Here is an 18,528-nt window from a genome sequence, read left to right as displayed (position 1 = left end):
TTTACCTTATATACACTTTTACTCTGTTACTATAGAGACACACACGCAAACTTTCACTGTAAATAATCAGGAATTCTCCTTTGACTTAATTCCACTCAAAAACTATAGACATATTTTTAGGACAAGAAAGAAAATTAAAACTACATATATAAATACCAGAAAACTGAAGATTGCCCTGAAATAATACTTTGGAACATGGCTTAGAAAATCAAAGAAGAAAATTGAATACAGAAGAGAAATTTGTATGAGACTTGTTTTTGTTGTCCTATGAATTGAACCCACAGCTTTGGACATGGGTCTCAGGAGCATGTTGGGGTCACGGGGAACAAAGATCCAGGAGCAGGGAGCCCTGAAAAGCTGGCGGCCAGCGCTGCCCCATCCTGCTCCTCACCCCGGCCCACCTGTGTCCCTCCATCACCCTCTGCATGCTGCAAGGACTTGGGCAAAGGGCCACACTGTCCCCAAAGCTGAGTCCCTGACATAAGCAGGGAACCTGGCCCGCTCTTTCCTCCCCTGCCCGGGAACCCTGAGAGGTGCCAACACTCGAACATTCTGCTTCTGCTCCGGTCACCACCTCATGTGCATCTGACACAAGACAGTCATAGACTCTGCCAGGTGCCTGGGGAAGAAGGCCAGATAAACTGACCTCATGTGCTAAAGCAAAGCACACCCAGGGAGCCGGCCGACACACAGCAACTCACTTGAACGAACACTCAATCACACTGAAGGGTGGGCAGGCGTGCTGTGTTCGCCACTCAAACAGGTAGGAGCAATCCGAAGTCTCCCTCAGGAACACTGGCTGCAAAGTGAAGATGAACGTGGGTCAGAATAGGAATGCAGAGCTTCGACAGCTTACACTCCGAGTTTCAGGATGAAAACAAGAAGGAAAAGCTATGTTCAGTAAAGCCCAGAGGAACAGACCGCGCTTCCAACACATTTCCTGTAAATGATATTTTTAACTGAGCTATCCAGGAGATTTTATGAGACCCAAGAGCCAACTCACTCAGTTAAGACAAGGGCAGCTGGGTGAGGGCAGGGGACTCTGCAGGGCTGAGGTGGGCGCTCACCTTCTGTGTGGTCCGGTCACAGTAGAAGAAGATGGTGGTGGAGCGCTGGTACACCTGATGGCAGGTGTCGCCCCCGGTGTAGTTCATCTTCAACAACCCATTCTCATAAGTCAGCTTCTGAGTAAGGAGACCTGTTCAAGAAGCAGTAGACCAAGCCAGGTTCAGTTCACGAGTCCCAGGCTGCCACACCCATCCTAAGCTGTGTCAAGTCACAACCTGAAGAGCTGGGAGGCAAAGCACCCCTGGACCACGGGCACCGGATCACCCACCCTCCGTCACATCACAACACAGGAGGCATGAAGCCAGACCTCTTCCCGCCCAGCACGCAGCACAGCAGACTAACCTCAGGTCTGGTGACGTACCAGCACACCTCAGCCCAGTCCTGAGAGGCTGTCTCTGCCCGTTCTCACCACGGAGCTGTTCTACTGCATCTTTTAAAGCTCCTAAGCTGATTAAATCTGGCCCAGGTGCCAGGAGTAACTGTCTGCTCATTACGGCCAAACCCTACACTGAATGTGTCCCCTGTGACTCAGCCCAGAAAAGAGCACCTCCAAACACCCACTAGCTGCTCAGTGTGTCCTCCAGGTATTACAGAGCAACATGACCTTGGAGTCAGAAACACACTCAGCGAGTGGCATGCTTCAGTATGAACTCCGACCAAGAAAGCACCTGGGGTCAGAAACATCACCGCAAAACGCGCTCCTTCCTGCTCTAGAGAAACACGGTCCCCGGCGGAACGGCCTGACATTTTAATTCTGTTCTATTCTCTGCTGGACTTGCAAGTCAACAAAAGAAAAATGAATGGTACCTGCCACTTTGTGAAATCCCTCTGACCCCTGCTTTTCCTGACACGATGCGACCACCCTGGACCTGTCGGAGGTGGGGCAGACGTCTGAGGACAGCTTCCCACAGACGCGGAAGTGGTAGTTGTACTCGCCGGCGCTCACCACGGTGTCCTGCAGGCCCAGAGGCCTCAGGTCATACAGGTTGCCGTGCCTGGGGTCCTTCACCTGGCAGTTGTCCCCTGCAGGAACACACACGCAAAGGCAAATGCCAGGGCACAACAGCCCTGCCCCCAGGCAGGTCAACAGGCCTTAAAACAGGCATCAAAAGCCAACACCACACTATTTTGTTTACATATAAACTACAAATTGTCCCTCAAACGCCTTTTGAGAAAAGCCTGTCTCAGGATAAAACCCACTTCATCAGATCCAAGCAACCACCCCAACCCGAGGGTTTGTAAGTATGAGAAGACAGAAGTACGTCAACGCAGGTGTGTAGGAAAGTGTCACTGACAAGCTGCAGTAAAAGGAAAAGGACAGGACATTGTCCACCGCTGGAAGTGCTTCCCGGTCCCCTCCATAGTGGCCGTCATAGGCTCACAGCTCAGGCGCACGTGCAGTGCTGCTACCCTACGTCACGGTGAAGAACAGGCCAGGCTCACCTTCCGCCCTGACCACGGGACAGGCCTCCACCGTCCTCCACACAAACACGTACTCACAGTCGTCCAGCAGCTGGAACGTGGGCGACCCCTACAACACAGACCGACGGCGCACTTTGTTTTCCACTTACTTGGTTTTAAAAAGTTAATCAAATGATGGCCACAACTAATACCCCATGCGAGCCTCTGTGAGTCCAGCATGGAGCCAGACCCAGGGCTGAACATCGCATTCCAGCCAAACCCCACTGGTGGCCAAAAACCATGAAGGAACCGGCAGGCTTCCTGGCACAGCCGACTGGGAGTGAAGGGAGACTGGCACCGCAGCACACCTGGCCCCTGAGTACACACCGAGGTCTGCGCACACTCGAACGTGATCCTGGTGGAGAAGCGCTGGGTCCCACATTTATCGCCGTTGACATACACGATGCTCAGGGACCCGTTTGCCGCCATCTGGGGGCTAATCTGCACCACACCCAGGTTCCAGCTGTTGTCCTCTGACACCAGGCATGACCCCACTGCGCTGCCTGAGAGAACAGGGTGGTGTCAGGCTAGGGGAGGACAGGAGGCTGCCCCCCACCTGAAGCCCTGCAGAGGGACTGGACAGGCTCAGCAGAGCTCACCATGACAGCCGGGCACATAAGGCAGGGGGTTGCAGACGCTCAGGTAGAAGGTCCTCTTCCTCCCACCCGCGGAGGTGTCCACCGCCGTCCACGGCTTCCGGACAGTGCTCAAGGCGCTCAGGTCATACTCGTTACCAGCCGAGTCTGAAACACCCTTTCTCCTCAGTTCCGGGGCCACCTTTCACCCAAGTGAGGGTGGCTGACATCCCTGACCCCAAGGCCCAGAAGAGCCACCACAACCAGGAGGCTTTTCCATGCAGGAGGACAGCCACGCTGTCCCTAAACCGCCCACATGAAGACACAGCAGGGCTGGCCCGAGACGACCGCTCAGCGCACACACATATATACACTCAGAACGCACATGTGCTCTCACGTATCACACAGACACAGACACACACACACACACACACACACACACACACATACACGGTTCTCACCCAGCCCATCACTGTTAGGCCCCGGCTCACCGGTGACTTGGCAATCCACTGGAGAAGGCACACAGGCCAAGGCCGTCTCAAACTCAAAGAAGGTGCTGCGGATGCCTCGTGTGGAGTCGATGTCCTGGTGCAGGAACCTGGGGGTTCCTGGGTAGACGTCAGCGTTGCAGAGGAAGCGGATGATAAACACAGTGCCTGGGGAGCAGGGAGCCAGGGTGGAGAAGCAGCTCAGCGCAGTGCAGCCCCTGCCCGGCACCACACAACCGCCACCCTGGGAACCAGTCACCGCACATGCTGGTCTGTGCCCGGGGACCTGAGTGGCCACACTCGTGGCATGTGAGCCATGTCATCAGGGGTTCATGTCACAGGCCTAAGTCTCAGCACTCTTGCTCTGCCAGGAAGCATCCAAACCCCACGGCGCTGTCAGTCCAAACACCAGGCAGCAGCCTGACTCTCATTTGCTGGGTTTTAACAAATACTAAGCTCTGCTGCCCACGAGAGTGAAGGGAACACAGGGACCACAGAGGGCTCGGTGAGTCCAGAGCCAGGCCAGGAGTGGGGACGAATGGGCCTCCCTTGAACTCCCAGAAACATGCAGGAGGTGGGACCAGGCAGGAAGAGCAGTAAGAGACCACATGGGAGTCCAGAAGTGTCCTCGGCCTGAGGGACTACTGGCTTCTACTCCAGGCACCATGGAGGGACGCAGCAAGGCTCTGAGCTGGGAAGGGACTCATGTGATCTAACATTTAAAAAATAAATGAAATCACTGCTGCATCCAACACAGACTATTCTGTCTGTGAGGGCAAAGCAAGCAGGGAAGGAAGCGCCTGCCGCAGGCCAGGCAGTGGGGCGCGTGGGGCAGGGGCTGCAGCTACACTGACCCTCCAGGGCTGTCCATCATCACCCCCAACTTATACAAGGAAACTGAGGCAGGGGGGTAAAGCCCTGGTTATATAAGTGAGCAGAGCCCATGGAGCACTCCAGCCTGGACTGTAAGGCCATCAGGAAATGTCCACCACTGGTAACTGCATGACCACACTGTAAACCTGGTAACCCTGTGAGACACGAGGTTTTCAAAACTGGAGCCAGAAAAAGACATCACAGATAAACGATGAGCTTATTTTCTTTTAAAACAGTGCTCTAAATGGAGAGCAAAAGAGCCAGACAAGAGGAGGGCGTACTGCTCCATGGACAGCCGGGCGGACCGTGGCCGAGTCTCAGGACCCCATCTGTGGAGCACCACCACCCGGCTCTGCCCTGTGCTCATGGCTCTGACCCAGGGAGTCGAGAGTGAGCTTTCTCTTCTAGTGGAATTTCCACTGTCCTCACCTGGCTCTTGTACCTAGGAAGCTGGCCTCCTACAAAAGTGTGCCTTCCACGCCCCTGTCTGTGGCGGTTTCAGAAGAACTGGCCTGAGTTCTTTGAACATTTGGTAAAATTCAGCAGTGAAGCCATCTAAGAGTGGGCTTTTCTCGGTTGGGAACTTTACTAGTGATTCACTACTGTTCTTCCTAATTGGTCTGCCAGGTTTTCTGTGCCTACCTGTGTCCAGGTTTCCCGATAGGCTGGCATAGAGTGGCTCCAGTGGCTCCTGGTGACCCTTCGTATTCCTGTGCTATCACTGGACTGTCTTCTGTTCTCCTTCCTGTTTTTACTTGACTTCTCTATTTTTTCTTGAATAATCTAGCTAAACATTTAAGTTCTTTTTCAAAATAACTCTTTGCTTCATTGATCTTATTGTAACTTTTTAGTTACACTTATTTTCACTTATTTCTGCTTCAATCTTTTTTTTTTTTTTTTTGGTATAGGGATTGAACTCAGGGGCACACAACCACTGAGCCACATCCCCAGCCCTATTTTGTATTTAGAGACAGGGTCTCACTGGGTTGCTTAGCACCTTGCTTTTGCTGAGGCTGGCTTTGAACTTGTGATCCTCCTGCCTCAGCCTCCCAAGCCACTGGGATTACTGGCGTGCACCACGACGCCCGACTTCTGCTCTAATCATGAGTTTAGATTGTTCTTGTTCCTTGAGTTGCATCTTGATAGTTTATTTTCAAATCTTTTTCCCCCCCTGGTGCAGGCATTTATTCCTATGTTTCCCATGGGTTTTGATAAGTTGTGCTTTTGTTTTCATTTGTTTCAAGAGATTTTTTAAATTTCCTTTTGGTTTTTTCACCAACCCATGAGTTGCTCAAGACATTATTGTTTAATTTCCACGTACCGTACAATTTCCAAGTTCCCCTGATTTCCAAGTTAATTTCTGATTTTAGTCCACTAAGGTCAAGGAAGATGAATCCTGTGGTCTCAGTTGTCTTTACTCTGTTGAGACCTGTGTCTTGCCCTAGCATGTTCTGTGTGTGGATGAGGAAAACGTGCTCCTGCCTTCTGGGTGACTGTTCTGGACACGTCTGCAGTCCCCTCGGTACAGTTCACCTTGGATCTTCTCTGTTGCTAGGTCTGGAGGGCTGTCCATTTTCTGACCTCCTGTGGTCTCTTTGCTTGGCGTAGTTTTTCCACCTCTTCAGTCTGTGCCCGTCTTCACTGGTGAAGGAAGTTTCTTGTAGTCAGCCTATCACTTTTTGGGGGGTCCATTTAACAAGTCTGTATCTTTTCACTGGGGAATCTAGTCCACTTACATTTGAGGTTTTTGTTTTTGTTTTGTTTTTTCAATTTTTTACCTTTCTTTCTTTCATTTATTTATTTATTTATTTTTACGTGGTGTGAGGATAGAACTCAGGGCCTTGCACTTGCTAGGCGAGCGCTCTACAGCTGAGCCACGACCTCAGCCCACATTGGAGGTTTTTAGTGACAAGTAGCAGCATACTTCTGTCTCCATCAATTTCTTTCTTGTCACTTTGTATAGGCTCTGTTCACTTTTCCTCTTATTCATCTTTGCCGTTTCCTACTTTTCTGTATTGTTAGGGTTTGATTCTCTTTCTCTCATCGCTGTTCTTTGCTGACTTGCTTGTTCTCATGATCATAGTTAACCTTTCTCTTCAACTGTAATACTTCCTTAAGCATTTATTGTAGGGCCAGAAGCCCTTCACTCAGAAAGTCTTCCTTTCTACTTTATTTCTGAAGTCTATAGCCTCACTGGATATAAAAACTGTGGATGGCAACTTTTTTCTTCCAGGACTTTGTACCATCACATTTCTAGCAGGTTGGTAGTTTCTGCAAAGAAGTTGCTTGTTACGTCTGCTGGGGCTTCCCCTACAAGTGACATGATGCTTTCTCTTGCTATCTCTAGAATTCTGCCTTTGGTTTTCAACAGTTTAACTACAGTGTATCTCAGGATCCTTTTTATTTTGGTCAAATCTACTAATGGGTTCTTTTGACTTTGTGGACATACACAACTTACCAACGTGTCTAAAGTCTCCAGCAGTTATTCATTGAATGCATTGTCTATACCTTTTTTCTCCTCCTTCTGGAATACACATAATACAAACGTTTGCTCACTCCATGATATCCTGTGTTCTAAAGACTTTCTTTATTCCTTCATATTTTTTCTTTTTTATTAAAAACAAAATACGACAAGGTTACTTTAAAAGACCTGTCTCCAAAATCAGAATCCTTATTTCTTCTAACTCAGAAATTCTTCCTTCTTATCAAGTCCACCATTAGGGTTCTCAACTGTTTTTAAAATTTCATTTGAGTTTTTTAGCTCCAAGATTTCCGATTGGTTCTTTTTTTTTTTTTTTAACGATCTCTCTGCTGAATTTATTATTCATATCAGGTATTTTCTTTCTAGTTTCACAGAATTTTCTGTGTTCTCTTATCTCTTTAAGTTTCCTAATAATCATTATTTTGAATTCTGTGACATGCAGTTTATGATTTCCTTTCCTTTTGTCTGTCAATAGTGGGTTGTTACATTATTCTGCAGGCAGCGCGGTACTTCTCCATGTTCCCTGTGTGCCTGCATTGTCATTTACATCTCTGGTGGGTCAGCTGCCTCTACCAACTTTACAGGGTGACTTTCATAGTGAAGAGTATGCTAGTGCCGTGCCTGTCCTCATGCTGGCTGGGCACTCTGCCTCGGCTCTCGTTCCAGGTGGGTACCTCGGCGTAGTGTACACACAGCTTCTGTGGCTGTAATTAAAGCTGCTGATGTCTGCAGGTGTCCCAGAGGCCCAGGCTGCAGAAGTTGTGGGACTGCACCACCTGCTGGAATGCAGCTCCCCTAGGTGGGTTTTGCTGAAAGCTACAGATACCGTGGGCTCAATGATGGGTATGGAGTACCCATTGGTTTCTGAGAGTCATATGAGGATGGGACCACTCCTGTGAATGAAGCACAGCACGCTGGACAGCAGGATGAGGGGCCTGCCCATGTCCAAGGACCACATGGTAGCCATGCCACACTAATGGGCTCAGACAGAGAATCTGTCATTGCCTGAGGGCTGCACAGATAACTGTGCAGAGCCTTCAGGAGCCAATATACTCAAGGAGATCTGCTCAGCTCTTTCCCAAGGCCAAGGGCAGGTGGTGGGCCTGAACATCCCTTCTCAGGACCTTAGTGAGATGACTTTCTGAGTAAAGACTGCTCAACTACTTCTTGGGCCATGGTAGAGGTGGGCAGGGTTGTTGAGCTGCTTTCTGAGGCCCAAGAACGAGAAGGCCGAGCCACTTAGGTGTTTCCAGGGTAGTGGCTGGAGGCACCATTTATGGGGGCCTCTGCAGTCTAAAGATGCTCAGGATGGACCACCAGATGCTTCCTAGAGCTGAGGGAGAGTGAGCAGGGTCTCCTGGCTGGCTCATAGGCCTGAGTCAGTTGAGCTGCTGTGAATCTCCTTCACAGGACCCCAAGTGAGTGGGATCTCAGATGGCAATATATGTATTCAGTCGTAGATGAACACAATACCATTATTTAATTTACTTTCTTGTGGTGCTGAGGATCTAACCCAGTGCTCCACACATGCTAGGCAAGTGCTCTACACCACTGAACCACAGCCCCAGCCCTTCAGAGTTGATTTTGAGGGACAGGACTACAGATGCTGTGTGCTCATCTCCCTCTGTATTAGGTCACCTTGTAGCTCTGTGTCCTGCACCGTCTCTGCCACATCCCCAGCGCACTCTGGCACCCTGCTTTGCTCACTCGAGTGAATCAGGTATTGCTTGTCCTCGCTTTGGTCCTCTAGTATGGATGGAGGCATACCAGGCTCCTCCTGTCAACCATCCTGCTGACCTCACTCCAAGACTCCTAATTCTTAAACTACCTCATAAGTTGCTCCTTTGCTACCCTGGCTATTCTTCTCCCAGCAGTGTCGAATTTTCCACTTCTGTTAGCTTGAGGTGCCATGTATTAAAGTAAAGGAAGACTTTTGACACAGGGGTGATGGATCCAAGATAGCAGAACCTTCTGCTCCCTTCCAGACAATAAATTGGTGATGTCTGCCAGGATGGCAGCAGCACTCTTAGCAACCACACCACACCACTGTCTCCACCCAAGTTTAGCAAGGCATGATGGCAAGGGTTTAACAACGGCAGAGGTTGTGACACTGGACATGTAGACTCAAAAATCCAGCTCTGCTGCTCACTAGCTGTGTGGCCCTGGGCAAGTTGCCACACCTCTGGGGACCTGTTTCCTCATCTGTGCAAGAGGATGAGTTTGTTGGCAGAGCCAGCATTAGAATCCCAGAAGTCTGGATCCTTACTTTCATGCCACCCAAAAAGCCATCGCCTATGTCCCCAGGACATGGCCTTTCCAGTTTTCGTTACTGCACGTATAAAATGAGGCCAGGGTTAAGCAAGAGGTCATAAACACGAGGAGGATAAGACTCACAGAGCTGGCATGAGAACGCACCAGACAACGTACATACAGCATTTTAACACAGGCCTGGCACACAGCAAGTACTCTACATGCAGTAACTGCTGTTGTCCTGGCCCAGCTGCTGGCATCATAAGGGTCATGGGCTTGATCTTGCACTTCATGACCCAAAAAGCGCCAATGGTTTCTGCTGTCCAACACAGGTGCAAAAAGGAGCAGAAATGCTAACAAATTTACACAGCAAAATTATATTTTAAGAAACCATGAAGATCGAATGGAAAAATCAGAAGCAAGAAATTAACTTAGGAAAAAACAGTAACTTTTATGATCTTCATCCCTACCCCTCTCTTCTTCAGTACCTAAAAGAAACGTGATAACGAGTAAGAGAGTCCACTGGGAGAACTGGGGGTGCAGGAGAAAGGGATGCCAGGGGAGGGGAAGGAAGGACAGCATCTTGGGGACCAGTAACTCAGGGCCACCTCTCCAGAATCTCAGAATTACACTGAAAGGAGCTAGTTAAGGCACCCATAGTGAGAGGCGGCCACGTGCATGTACAAGAGACCAGGCAGGAGAGGGGCAGGCCCCCGGGGGAAGAGCAAAGGTGTGCTTGCAGCACAGACTCAGAGAGGTGCGCTGAGGCGCGGAACCCCGTCAGCTAAAGAACAGAGCCCAGGCTCACCTCTGTCAGCAGGAGGAGCCCCTTTATAGGTCAGGGTCAGGAAGCCCTCAGTGGACAGCTGGAGGCTCTTCTCAAATCCAACGGGCCTTTCCGGCCTCAGGTTCTTCAGCTCTTCTGTCTGGGTGGCTGCCTCACAGCCAGAAGCTGGTTTCCCACCGAAGGTCCCGCAGAGGGGCATCGTGCCGCACACGTTGAACTGGAGGCCAGAGGGCAAGAGCCGGGCAGGCCGGTTAGGCTACAGGGCTTGGCACAGTAGGAGCCCTGGCAACCTCAGAGCCCACTGGATATTAATTTACCTACTCGCCATGTTGAGGCAGTGAAATCCTAGTTATTAAGTATGGCAAACATCAAAGTCTAAAGAACCATAAGTGTTCTTTAAGTGTTAGTATACGCGGTTTTATTCATCTATGCTGCCCTGTATTTATAAAATGCATAAGATATATGGCATGCAGCAATGTTCCATATATAATGGAGGAAATATGATAAGCCATGACTTGACAGTATTTTTAATTATATCAGAGAAAGTACACATAGTTGGAGTCTTGTTAATTACAAGTGAATAAAAATCGATGTCCCTATATTTCTTTAAGTTGACACAGTTTCAGTAAAATTAAATTTATTGTAGTTATGAAAACAAAACTGACTATGCTCTTTGATATGAAGATCCATAAGGGAAAAGTTCTCTCTGTTCATGTTAATAGGCAAGGAATTCAGAGCTCGTGACCACACACAGCAAGAGTTTTTCCTAAAGACTGCTGTTTCCTACTTGAGAGAGAAAATAAGTGCTAGACCTCACCCAAGTATTCTAACAGCTTTTGGGGCCACATCCAGGGGTGTGTGATGGTGCGAATTTGAAGCCAGTTCCCCTTTCTTCCTTCTAAATCTCCCCTACGAGCCGACGGCAGAGCTGGGGGAAGCTGCGGGCAGCCGCCAGCCCAGCTGCCCAACACCTGCACACCCTCCAGTGCAAAGAGGCTGGGTCAGGGCCTCAGAGAGGCCTCCGGTGGCAGCTTCAGGGCCCAGGAGGTGCTGGGGAGCATCCAGGACAAGTCAGTCCTGCAGGACAGGGTGCAAGAAGCCATGCAGAACTGGCTGGTGGACAGTGATGTCCACGCTGTGGCTCCCTGTCCTGGAACAACGCTGGAGCCTCGAGCCCCTTCCACCAGCCAACTCTACTCCTACCTCTGCCACTCACTGTCAGTCTCTGACGTTCCTGATATTCACAAGCTGCCTCCTGATGCCCTGGGGTCAGGTGCACAAGGCAGGACCTCTCTGGGCTGTTTCTAGCATGTTCTCTATGGGGTTCTTAGTCATCTCTCCAAGCATGCTCTCTGCAGTTCAGTGAGGTTCTCACCTTCCTCACACCAGTGCAGGCAACCGAACACCCTCTCCCTTTCCTTCCCCCATCACATAACACCTGGAATAAACCAGACTCTGCAGTAACAGCTACTCTATAAACCAAACAGTACCAGAACTAACACTTGGGCCATGAAACATTTGTAGTTTGGTATTATGAAATGGCAACGACTCCGGATAACATGCTGGAAAAGGGGGTGGGGAGACACCGCCAAAGCCTGTTCAGGGGCAAGGCCTGGCCAGTCTCCCTGGCTGGGGGCTGGGCTGTGCGCCCTCTTGCCTGTGGTCTTTCAGCCCCAGGGACCTCCTCCACATCCAGTTACTACAGACCAGTTCTCAAAGCATATTACAAAAGTCGGCACTGATCTAAGAATTTAAACCAAAACCAAGATGTTTGAAAAGTTTTCTCCCTGCTAGTGGTGCTATTTACAAAAGAACAGCATTAATGTGGAGATCGTCCTCCTTAGAAACCCAGGCAAACCACAGGAACTATTTTTGAAGAAAGCACTCTCAGAAGAGCCTAGAACACATTCATCTATGTTGTCTTCCTTTTACGGGACCAATAAGTCACTGGAAGGTCTCAAACGTCACTGCTCATCCAATCACATGGAGGGCTTGTTAAGCCAACTGCTGGGCCCAGCCCACGTTGACTCACAAGGTTCAGGTGGGGCCAGGACCTGTACTTCTAACAGGCCCCAGGGATGCCGCCGCAGCAGCTCTGGGGACTGCTGCTGGACACAGCACTGGGTTGAGAGGACACTGTGCCACATGGGAACTGCTGCAGGACAGCGGGGACGAGGTCACTCCTGGGGGAGGATGCCATCATAGTGCCTGGAATTCCTGAGGACACCTACCATCCCAGGTCACTTTCTCAGGGGACTTTAATGCACTGTCTCCTTGATTCCAAGCAAATTAGGAATTCATCATATCACTCTTACCACAAAGGTCTTCCCAATGCCCGAGACCACGTATCCTTGGGAGCTGTTGAGTGGGTTGAGATCAAACACAAATCCAGTGTTGGGATCCCTTATGGAGCAGGCCTTCAGGAGGCAAAATGGCGGGGGGAGAAATTCAGTCCAACTCCACAGCAGCACGGCACCTTCAGAAACCTGCTGCTGAGCTCTGCAGAGCTTGCTCCCCAGTAACTTTAAAATCCCTACCAGAAAGGCAGCCCTGAGTGCACCCACACCTTCCAGTACCGTGCCTTCCCCACACCAAGCGCGACAGACTCAGAGGTGCTCAACTTGCCCAAACGTTCTTGAACCGCTGCATGATCTGAATAAGCAGAGTATCGCTAGTCCCCCAGGGGAAAGGTAAGCGGAAACTATCGGCGACTATAATAATTCCTTTAAAAACCATCTGAAGAAATCCTGAGTTCTGTCTCTGAATTACTCAGGGAAAGAAAGGTACTAATGGCATGATAGGGTAACTTCAACCACGTTCCCTCCTCTTAAGGTGTGAGGAACTTTGTCATGGGCTTCCAGTGTCCCCCAAACACAGGGAATGGGGCACTGATCACAGCCCCAGAAGCGCCGACCACAGGTAAGGTGCCTGGCACCCCATGTTCCCACCCTCATGGTGCACCTATGAGCAGGACCCTGAGCTGGGTTCATCCATGGGGACAAGCCAAGGTCTCTGCCGCCAGCAACTCTGCAGTCTGGGGAGAGGTTACCAGGAAGGGAGGGAAACAAGCCCCACCACAAGGAACCGCTCTGTGCAGACCACTGCCCTGGGCAGGCAGAGCCCACAGCAGCAGCTTGCTGCCACATTTGCAGGACAGCATGCAGCTGGGAGGAGCAGGGCCAAGGCCACAGCAGCAGGACCAGCCTGGGCACTGTGGCAGTTGCCAGCCAAGGAGGAGAGAGCTGGAAGGGAGATGAAGGGATCACGAGAGCCAGTGGCCCACAGCCAGGGCTCTGCGATGTTCTAAGATGGAGTGACATACGAGCCAGCCAGACCTCTGTGGGGATGGAGAGCCCCAGGGCCCACCGGGTGGGTGTCGCTGCCACACAAAAGAGCTGGGCGGAGAACGGAGGAGCTACAGCGAGCGGGAAGCAGAAGCAAGGCTCCTGTCTCTCATCCTGGATCTGGGCCTCCAGCGTGGGGAGAGAGAGCAGGAGGGGCTCCAGACACCTGCTATCCATCAGAGCAGATGCAAGGTGGGCTGGTGCAGAGCTGAACACCAGGGGACCATCAAGCAGGAAGCTCAGCGAGGGGCCAGGTGGCAGGCAACACGTACCTGGTCGGTGTCCGTCATCGTCTGCACAGGGCAGGCAGCCTCCGTATTCCACAGGAAACTGACCACACATCCCCAGTTGAGAGAAAATATCGGGTGGGTGTTCTGAAAGGTCAAGTGCAGGATAAGAGTGCAGAGAACGATCATCTAGCCAACAGAATGCCAGAGCCACCGAGGCCAGTCGACCACGCCAGCGTTCCCTGTGCACCAGGTGGCACGGGCACTATCTACGTGTGACTTGCCATCCTCAGTTTACCCAACTGACTCGGGTATTCAAAAACCCACGGCCCTGCTATATACATAAAGCTCCCAGTAAAGGAAGCAACTGGGTTTGGGACAATACAAAAAAGTTCTGGACATGGGTCCTGGTAAGAAATGCACCACACAAGCACTTTATGTTTCTTTTTCTTTTTAAAAATTTTTTGAACTAGGAATTAACCCAGGGCCACTCTACCTCTGAGCTACACACATGCCCAGCTATTTTTATGTTTTGAGACAAGGTCTTGCTCAAAAGACCCTGAGTTGCTGAGGCTGGCCTGGAATGTGGGAGCCCGTCTCAGTCTCTTGAGAGGCTAGCATTAGAGAGTACACCACCGCGCCCAGCCTTAACATTCTTACCCAAAATGTCCGAAAGGGTGTATCGTGTCATTTACATTTTACCATGATGAAAAACAAACGTCAGTGTGACTGTACATCGTGACCCGAAGCATGTTTCTGTGGCGTTCTCCCTCGCCCACCAGCAGCGCCTTACCAGGCTCCCCCTGGAGCAGATGAGATGAATCCTGGTGCTGTAGGTGGTCAGCTGGCCATCGCTGGTGGTACAGGCTGAGCCGTTCACGTACTCCAGGAGGAGGCTGCCGCTCTCCTCCACCACGGGGCCCGCCTTGGCAACTCCCAGGTTACTGACAGACACCACCTCGGTGAAGGAGCCCTGCAACACCAGTGGGTCAGGCTCCCTGAGGACAGCCAGTCTCCCCACAAGCCACTATCATCTGTGGTGGACACACCCACAAAGTCGCCCCAGTGAATCACTGGACACTGAAGTACTGCTCCCAGGGGAGTTGGGCAGCCTATCTGCATCTCACCTAGGCCACAGTCTTACACCCTGTGCACAACCCATCCTGACAGGTCTGCTTGAGGCTTGGACATGTTAAGTGACTCGCCCAAGGGTGTCCTACTAACAGACCCCAGTCCACCTGGCACCAGACACGGCTTCTGCACTGCACCCCCCGCCCACTCCACCTTCTGGTCATCTCAGCAGGAGGCTGAATGACAGGATGGAGCATCACCTTACTCATCAACCTCAGCTAGGAACATGCACGTTGGGCCACTGTGCATGTCTGAGAACCACCAAGGAAGCACTCTGGATGCTGACCAGGGGGTTATAAATGACACTGAGGAAGCCAATTCACAATGTGGAACTAGAAATGGGGACTGGCGATACTCTGAGGTCACTGCTCCTACAAGGACCACTGCATGTACACAAAAACAATTCTTTCCTGCCTGCCTGCCTGCCTATCCACCTACCTACCTATCAATCACGCTGAGGATCTATTTCTCCATCGTGCTAGAGGTGGATCTGTCTACCCATCTACCTATCGTGTTGTATCTATGTATCATGTTGTGGATCTATCTGTTCTGCTGGGGATTGATAAAAATCAATCAACCTACCTACCTACCTACTTACTATGCTGAGGATCTAGCTACTTATGTGTTGTGCTGGGGATCTATCCATCTATCATGCTGGGAACTGAATCTAGACTTCATCTGAGCTAGACAAATGCTCTGTCACTGGGCTTTATCCCCAAACACTAGGAACTCAGCTCTTAACCACCAGAGTGCCATTAACGTGTGCCAAGGAAATACTCTCCTGGCCTGCTGCTTTTACAGCAGGCACCCCTTCACTGTGAGGGTTACCATTCACAAGGAGACATGCAGAGGTTCTGGAGGTCACTGAATCCAACTGGATAACCAAGGGCAGCTCAGCAGCAGGAGTGAAAGCTATGCCTGGATCTAGAACATCCAGACAGCTCCCCAGACTGATAATCCCCTGGAGGCAGAAACTCTTTTACAGAAGCCAGCTGAACCAGACACTTGAATTCAGGCCCCACACCATCATTCAGAGCTTTCCTCACCCTTTATTTGCTCAAAGGTGGACAATGCACTGGCATTTTCTTGAAGTTTCAAATCTGAACAGACTCAAATATGACTCATTCTGTGCAGGAGGCGGGTCAGTTTCCACAGAGGCCTGATCTTATGCAGAGGGCTGCACCTGAGCAGCCAGGCCAGCTGTGATCTAGGGTCCCAAAATAATCACTAAGCCATGCACTTAAGGGGGACAGGAGACACAGGGAAGACAGACTCACCTGATCTTTCTCATACTTCATCTGGCAGGCGGATGTGTACCGATCACAGCCTGGCACAGGATTCAGGGGCCGGCACACATTTATGTAGTACTTCCTCCAAGTGACATGCTCCCCTGAGTTGTCCATGGCATACCAGTTCCCTCCATGACCACCTTCAGACTTTGCTAGACTGAAATTTCAAGAAAGATTGTGCTTTTAAAGAGTTTACCCACTGCATGCAGGTATTCCTAAGGAGAGAACCTATCAGTGAATCACGCGTTGCTAAGACACACGACTGGGGACACAGGCTTGCGTTCGACTGTCACCACGCTCTGCACAGCCTACCGCGAGTCTGCTTCAGTAAGCCCCCACACCTCGCCAACCACCGATTTAGACACCAAAGCTTCAGGCTGAGGTCTTGCTGTAGCAAAGAGTGGGCAGCACTGCTAAATCTACCAGAGCCAACGTGACATAAGCTGGTTACATGCTCATCAGCAACATTTAGGGGACTTCGGCAAAAAGGGCCAGGCCTCACCTGGACAGATCGTACTGCTCCAGCGTGGAGGGGTCAGTCACCACACACTCCAGGGGCTCCTCTGGGCAGGCGTAACTGGTGTACCACCGAAAGTTGTAGGTAGAGCTGTCCTCTTCCTAGTGGAAAGACAAGGGAAGAGACATGCATGGTGCTACAGTTAGGATACTGAATGTCCCCAAAGGCCCATGTGTCCAGTCTGTCCCTAGTTTGCACTAGTGGGAGGGGTGGACCTTTAAGAGGCAGGGCCTAGTGGAAGGGCTTCAGGTCACTGGAGGAGCGCCCACTACAGGGCTGTGGGACCCTGGCCCCTCCTCCACCTCTGTTGCTTCCTGACTCTGCCACACACACTCAGAGGCCCAAATCAATGAGCCAAACAGATAGACTGAGGCCTCCAAAACTGTGAGCCTCTTCCCTCTGCAGACTGATCATCTCACGTGTTTGCTGTATAGACGAGAGCTGACCAGCACAGGTGGCAAAAAGAAATGCTATCAAAGACAACATTCAAAATACCACAAGGGTGTTGTTTTAAATGAAAACTCTATGAGAGGAAGTCTCCTTCATCCACATCCTTTCATTTCAGTAAAGAGAAGACGCCACGAAGATGGAAACTCAGCCTCGGTTCAGTGGAGCGAAGGACGACTTTTGATGCATTTGCAGTTTTATGCCCAAACCAACGGGGCTGTAGGCAACCATGAGCGTCCAGCCCACTGAAAGCAAGCTTAACCAATGAACAAACACTGCCTCTGCACCCTGGCAAATCTGAAAGGAATAATTAAGATGACCTGGCCAGAAAACCAGACTATTAATAGCTCTGCTTCTAAATAAAGGGTCAACGGGCTCAAGTGTCCCCAGGGAAAACCACACAGGACAGCTCCTACCTGGTATTCAGGGAAACCAACTCCGGCTTCTCGATCACAAAGAAAAGTGATGAGCGTTGCCCTCGGAGTGCGCTTCTCATTGTTGTAGGGCGTGCCGTCTCTGTAGTTCAACTGGATCATCCCATCGTAATACGAAAGCTTAGCATTACTCAGTCCCAAGTTCCACGACTTCTTATCACTGAGATAAACACAAGAAAGGTCTCTGAGAAAGCCCTAGATGAGCAGATGCATTCTCAGGTCCATGTGGAGTTGAAGGAAGGCCGGTGGGCAGAGTGGGGAAGCCACCGCGAGCAGGACTCGGGGCTGCAGCCCACGGGAATCCCACAGGTTGACTTCCAACCGCAGGGAAAGAGGGCCTCCCTTGCCCCCACCAGGACCCAAACCCACTCTCCGCACCACTGGCTCAAGATTCGACTCACTGCATTCCACTAGGACCACACAGAAAAGAGAGAGGCACACAGTGACGTTTAAAATGTGCAAATAACAGAAGTGGGCCAGCGCCAGCCCCTCCTCGTCCCCTGGGACGTGGCACGCGGTCTCTCTAGCAAGCAAGGCTCCTGGCGTCCCGCACTGAGGTCCTCTCAGCCCTTAATGCCTGCCGTGGAGCAAGGTCTTAGGAGGTACCCGCCTACTCCTGAATACATGTCCCTTTACACAGAAGGCCCAGAACAAACGCAGAGAAGTCACTTGCCTCCTTGCCACCTGGCAGGCCCCGGCCTCTGGCTGACAGGAGTCCTGGGACACTGCTCCACAGACGTTGATGTAGAAGTCATACTCGGCCGTCTCAACTTTATAGGCACCATTCTTCTTTGTGAGCGGTGACAAATTAAAAGAAAACCCTAAGTAAGAGTTCAAACAATAAAAAGCATGTGAGGCCAGTCGGAAGGGAGTCCTCAGGGCAACCCCACCCCACAGCAAAAAGGAGATGACTCCCCAGAAGCAGCCGAAAGGCAGCTTCAGCAGCAGCCTGTGGTTACCAGCGCTTCCCCCTGGAGATGGAGCTGACACCACCCCCCTTCACTCAGTAACCTACAGCCCGACTCAAAGCCCACAGTCGCTGTCCCCCACGCCACAGTACATCCGAGCAGGATGACCACAGTCCAATCCAACGTCCTTCTTGCAGAATCTCCCAGGTAGGATTCTGGGCTAGGCCTCGTATAAAAGCCTTCCAAA

At 51.0% G+C, this 18,528-nt stretch overlaps 1 protein-coding gene across 1 annotated transcript in view; it reads right to left on the bottom strand.

The window, feature by feature from the left end:
• Positions 1 to 18,528, bottom strand: part of IGF2R (insulin like growth factor 2 receptor) — a 96,924-nt gene that overhangs the window by 30,725 nt on the left and 47,671 nt on the right. The window contains exons 15-29 of the mRNA XM_081295320.1: positions 18,047 to 18,194; positions 17,356 to 17,533; positions 16,478 to 16,593; positions 15,964 to 16,132; positions 14,349 to 14,528; positions 13,601 to 13,702; positions 12,300 to 12,401; positions 10,006 to 10,201; positions 3,596 to 3,760; positions 3,129 to 3,272; positions 2,857 to 3,032; positions 2,512 to 2,599; positions 1,876 to 2,091; positions 1,068 to 1,198; positions 702 to 799 (exon numbers count right to left, since the gene is read on the bottom strand). Coding sequence (XP_081151446.1) covers positions 702 to 799; positions 1,068 to 1,198; positions 1,876 to 2,091; positions 2,512 to 2,599; positions 2,857 to 3,032; positions 3,129 to 3,272; positions 3,596 to 3,760; positions 10,006 to 10,201; positions 12,300 to 12,401; positions 13,601 to 13,702; positions 14,349 to 14,528; positions 15,964 to 16,132; positions 16,478 to 16,593; positions 17,356 to 17,533; positions 18,047 to 18,194 — 2,209 coding nt within the window. The remainder of the gene's footprint in view (positions 1 to 701; positions 800 to 1,067; positions 1,199 to 1,875; positions 2,092 to 2,511; positions 2,600 to 2,856; positions 3,033 to 3,128; positions 3,273 to 3,595; positions 3,761 to 10,005; positions 10,202 to 12,299; positions 12,402 to 13,600; positions 13,703 to 14,348; positions 14,529 to 15,963; positions 16,133 to 16,477; positions 16,594 to 17,355; positions 17,534 to 18,046; positions 18,195 to 18,528) is intronic.

The sequence above is a fragment of the Spermophilus citellus genome (assembly GCF_964194105.1).
Source record: "Spermophilus citellus genome assembly, chromosome: 5".
NCBI lineage: Eukaryota > Metazoa > Chordata > Mammalia > Rodentia > Sciuridae > Spermophilus > Spermophilus citellus.
This window is presented reverse-complemented; position numbering and strand designations above follow the sequence as displayed.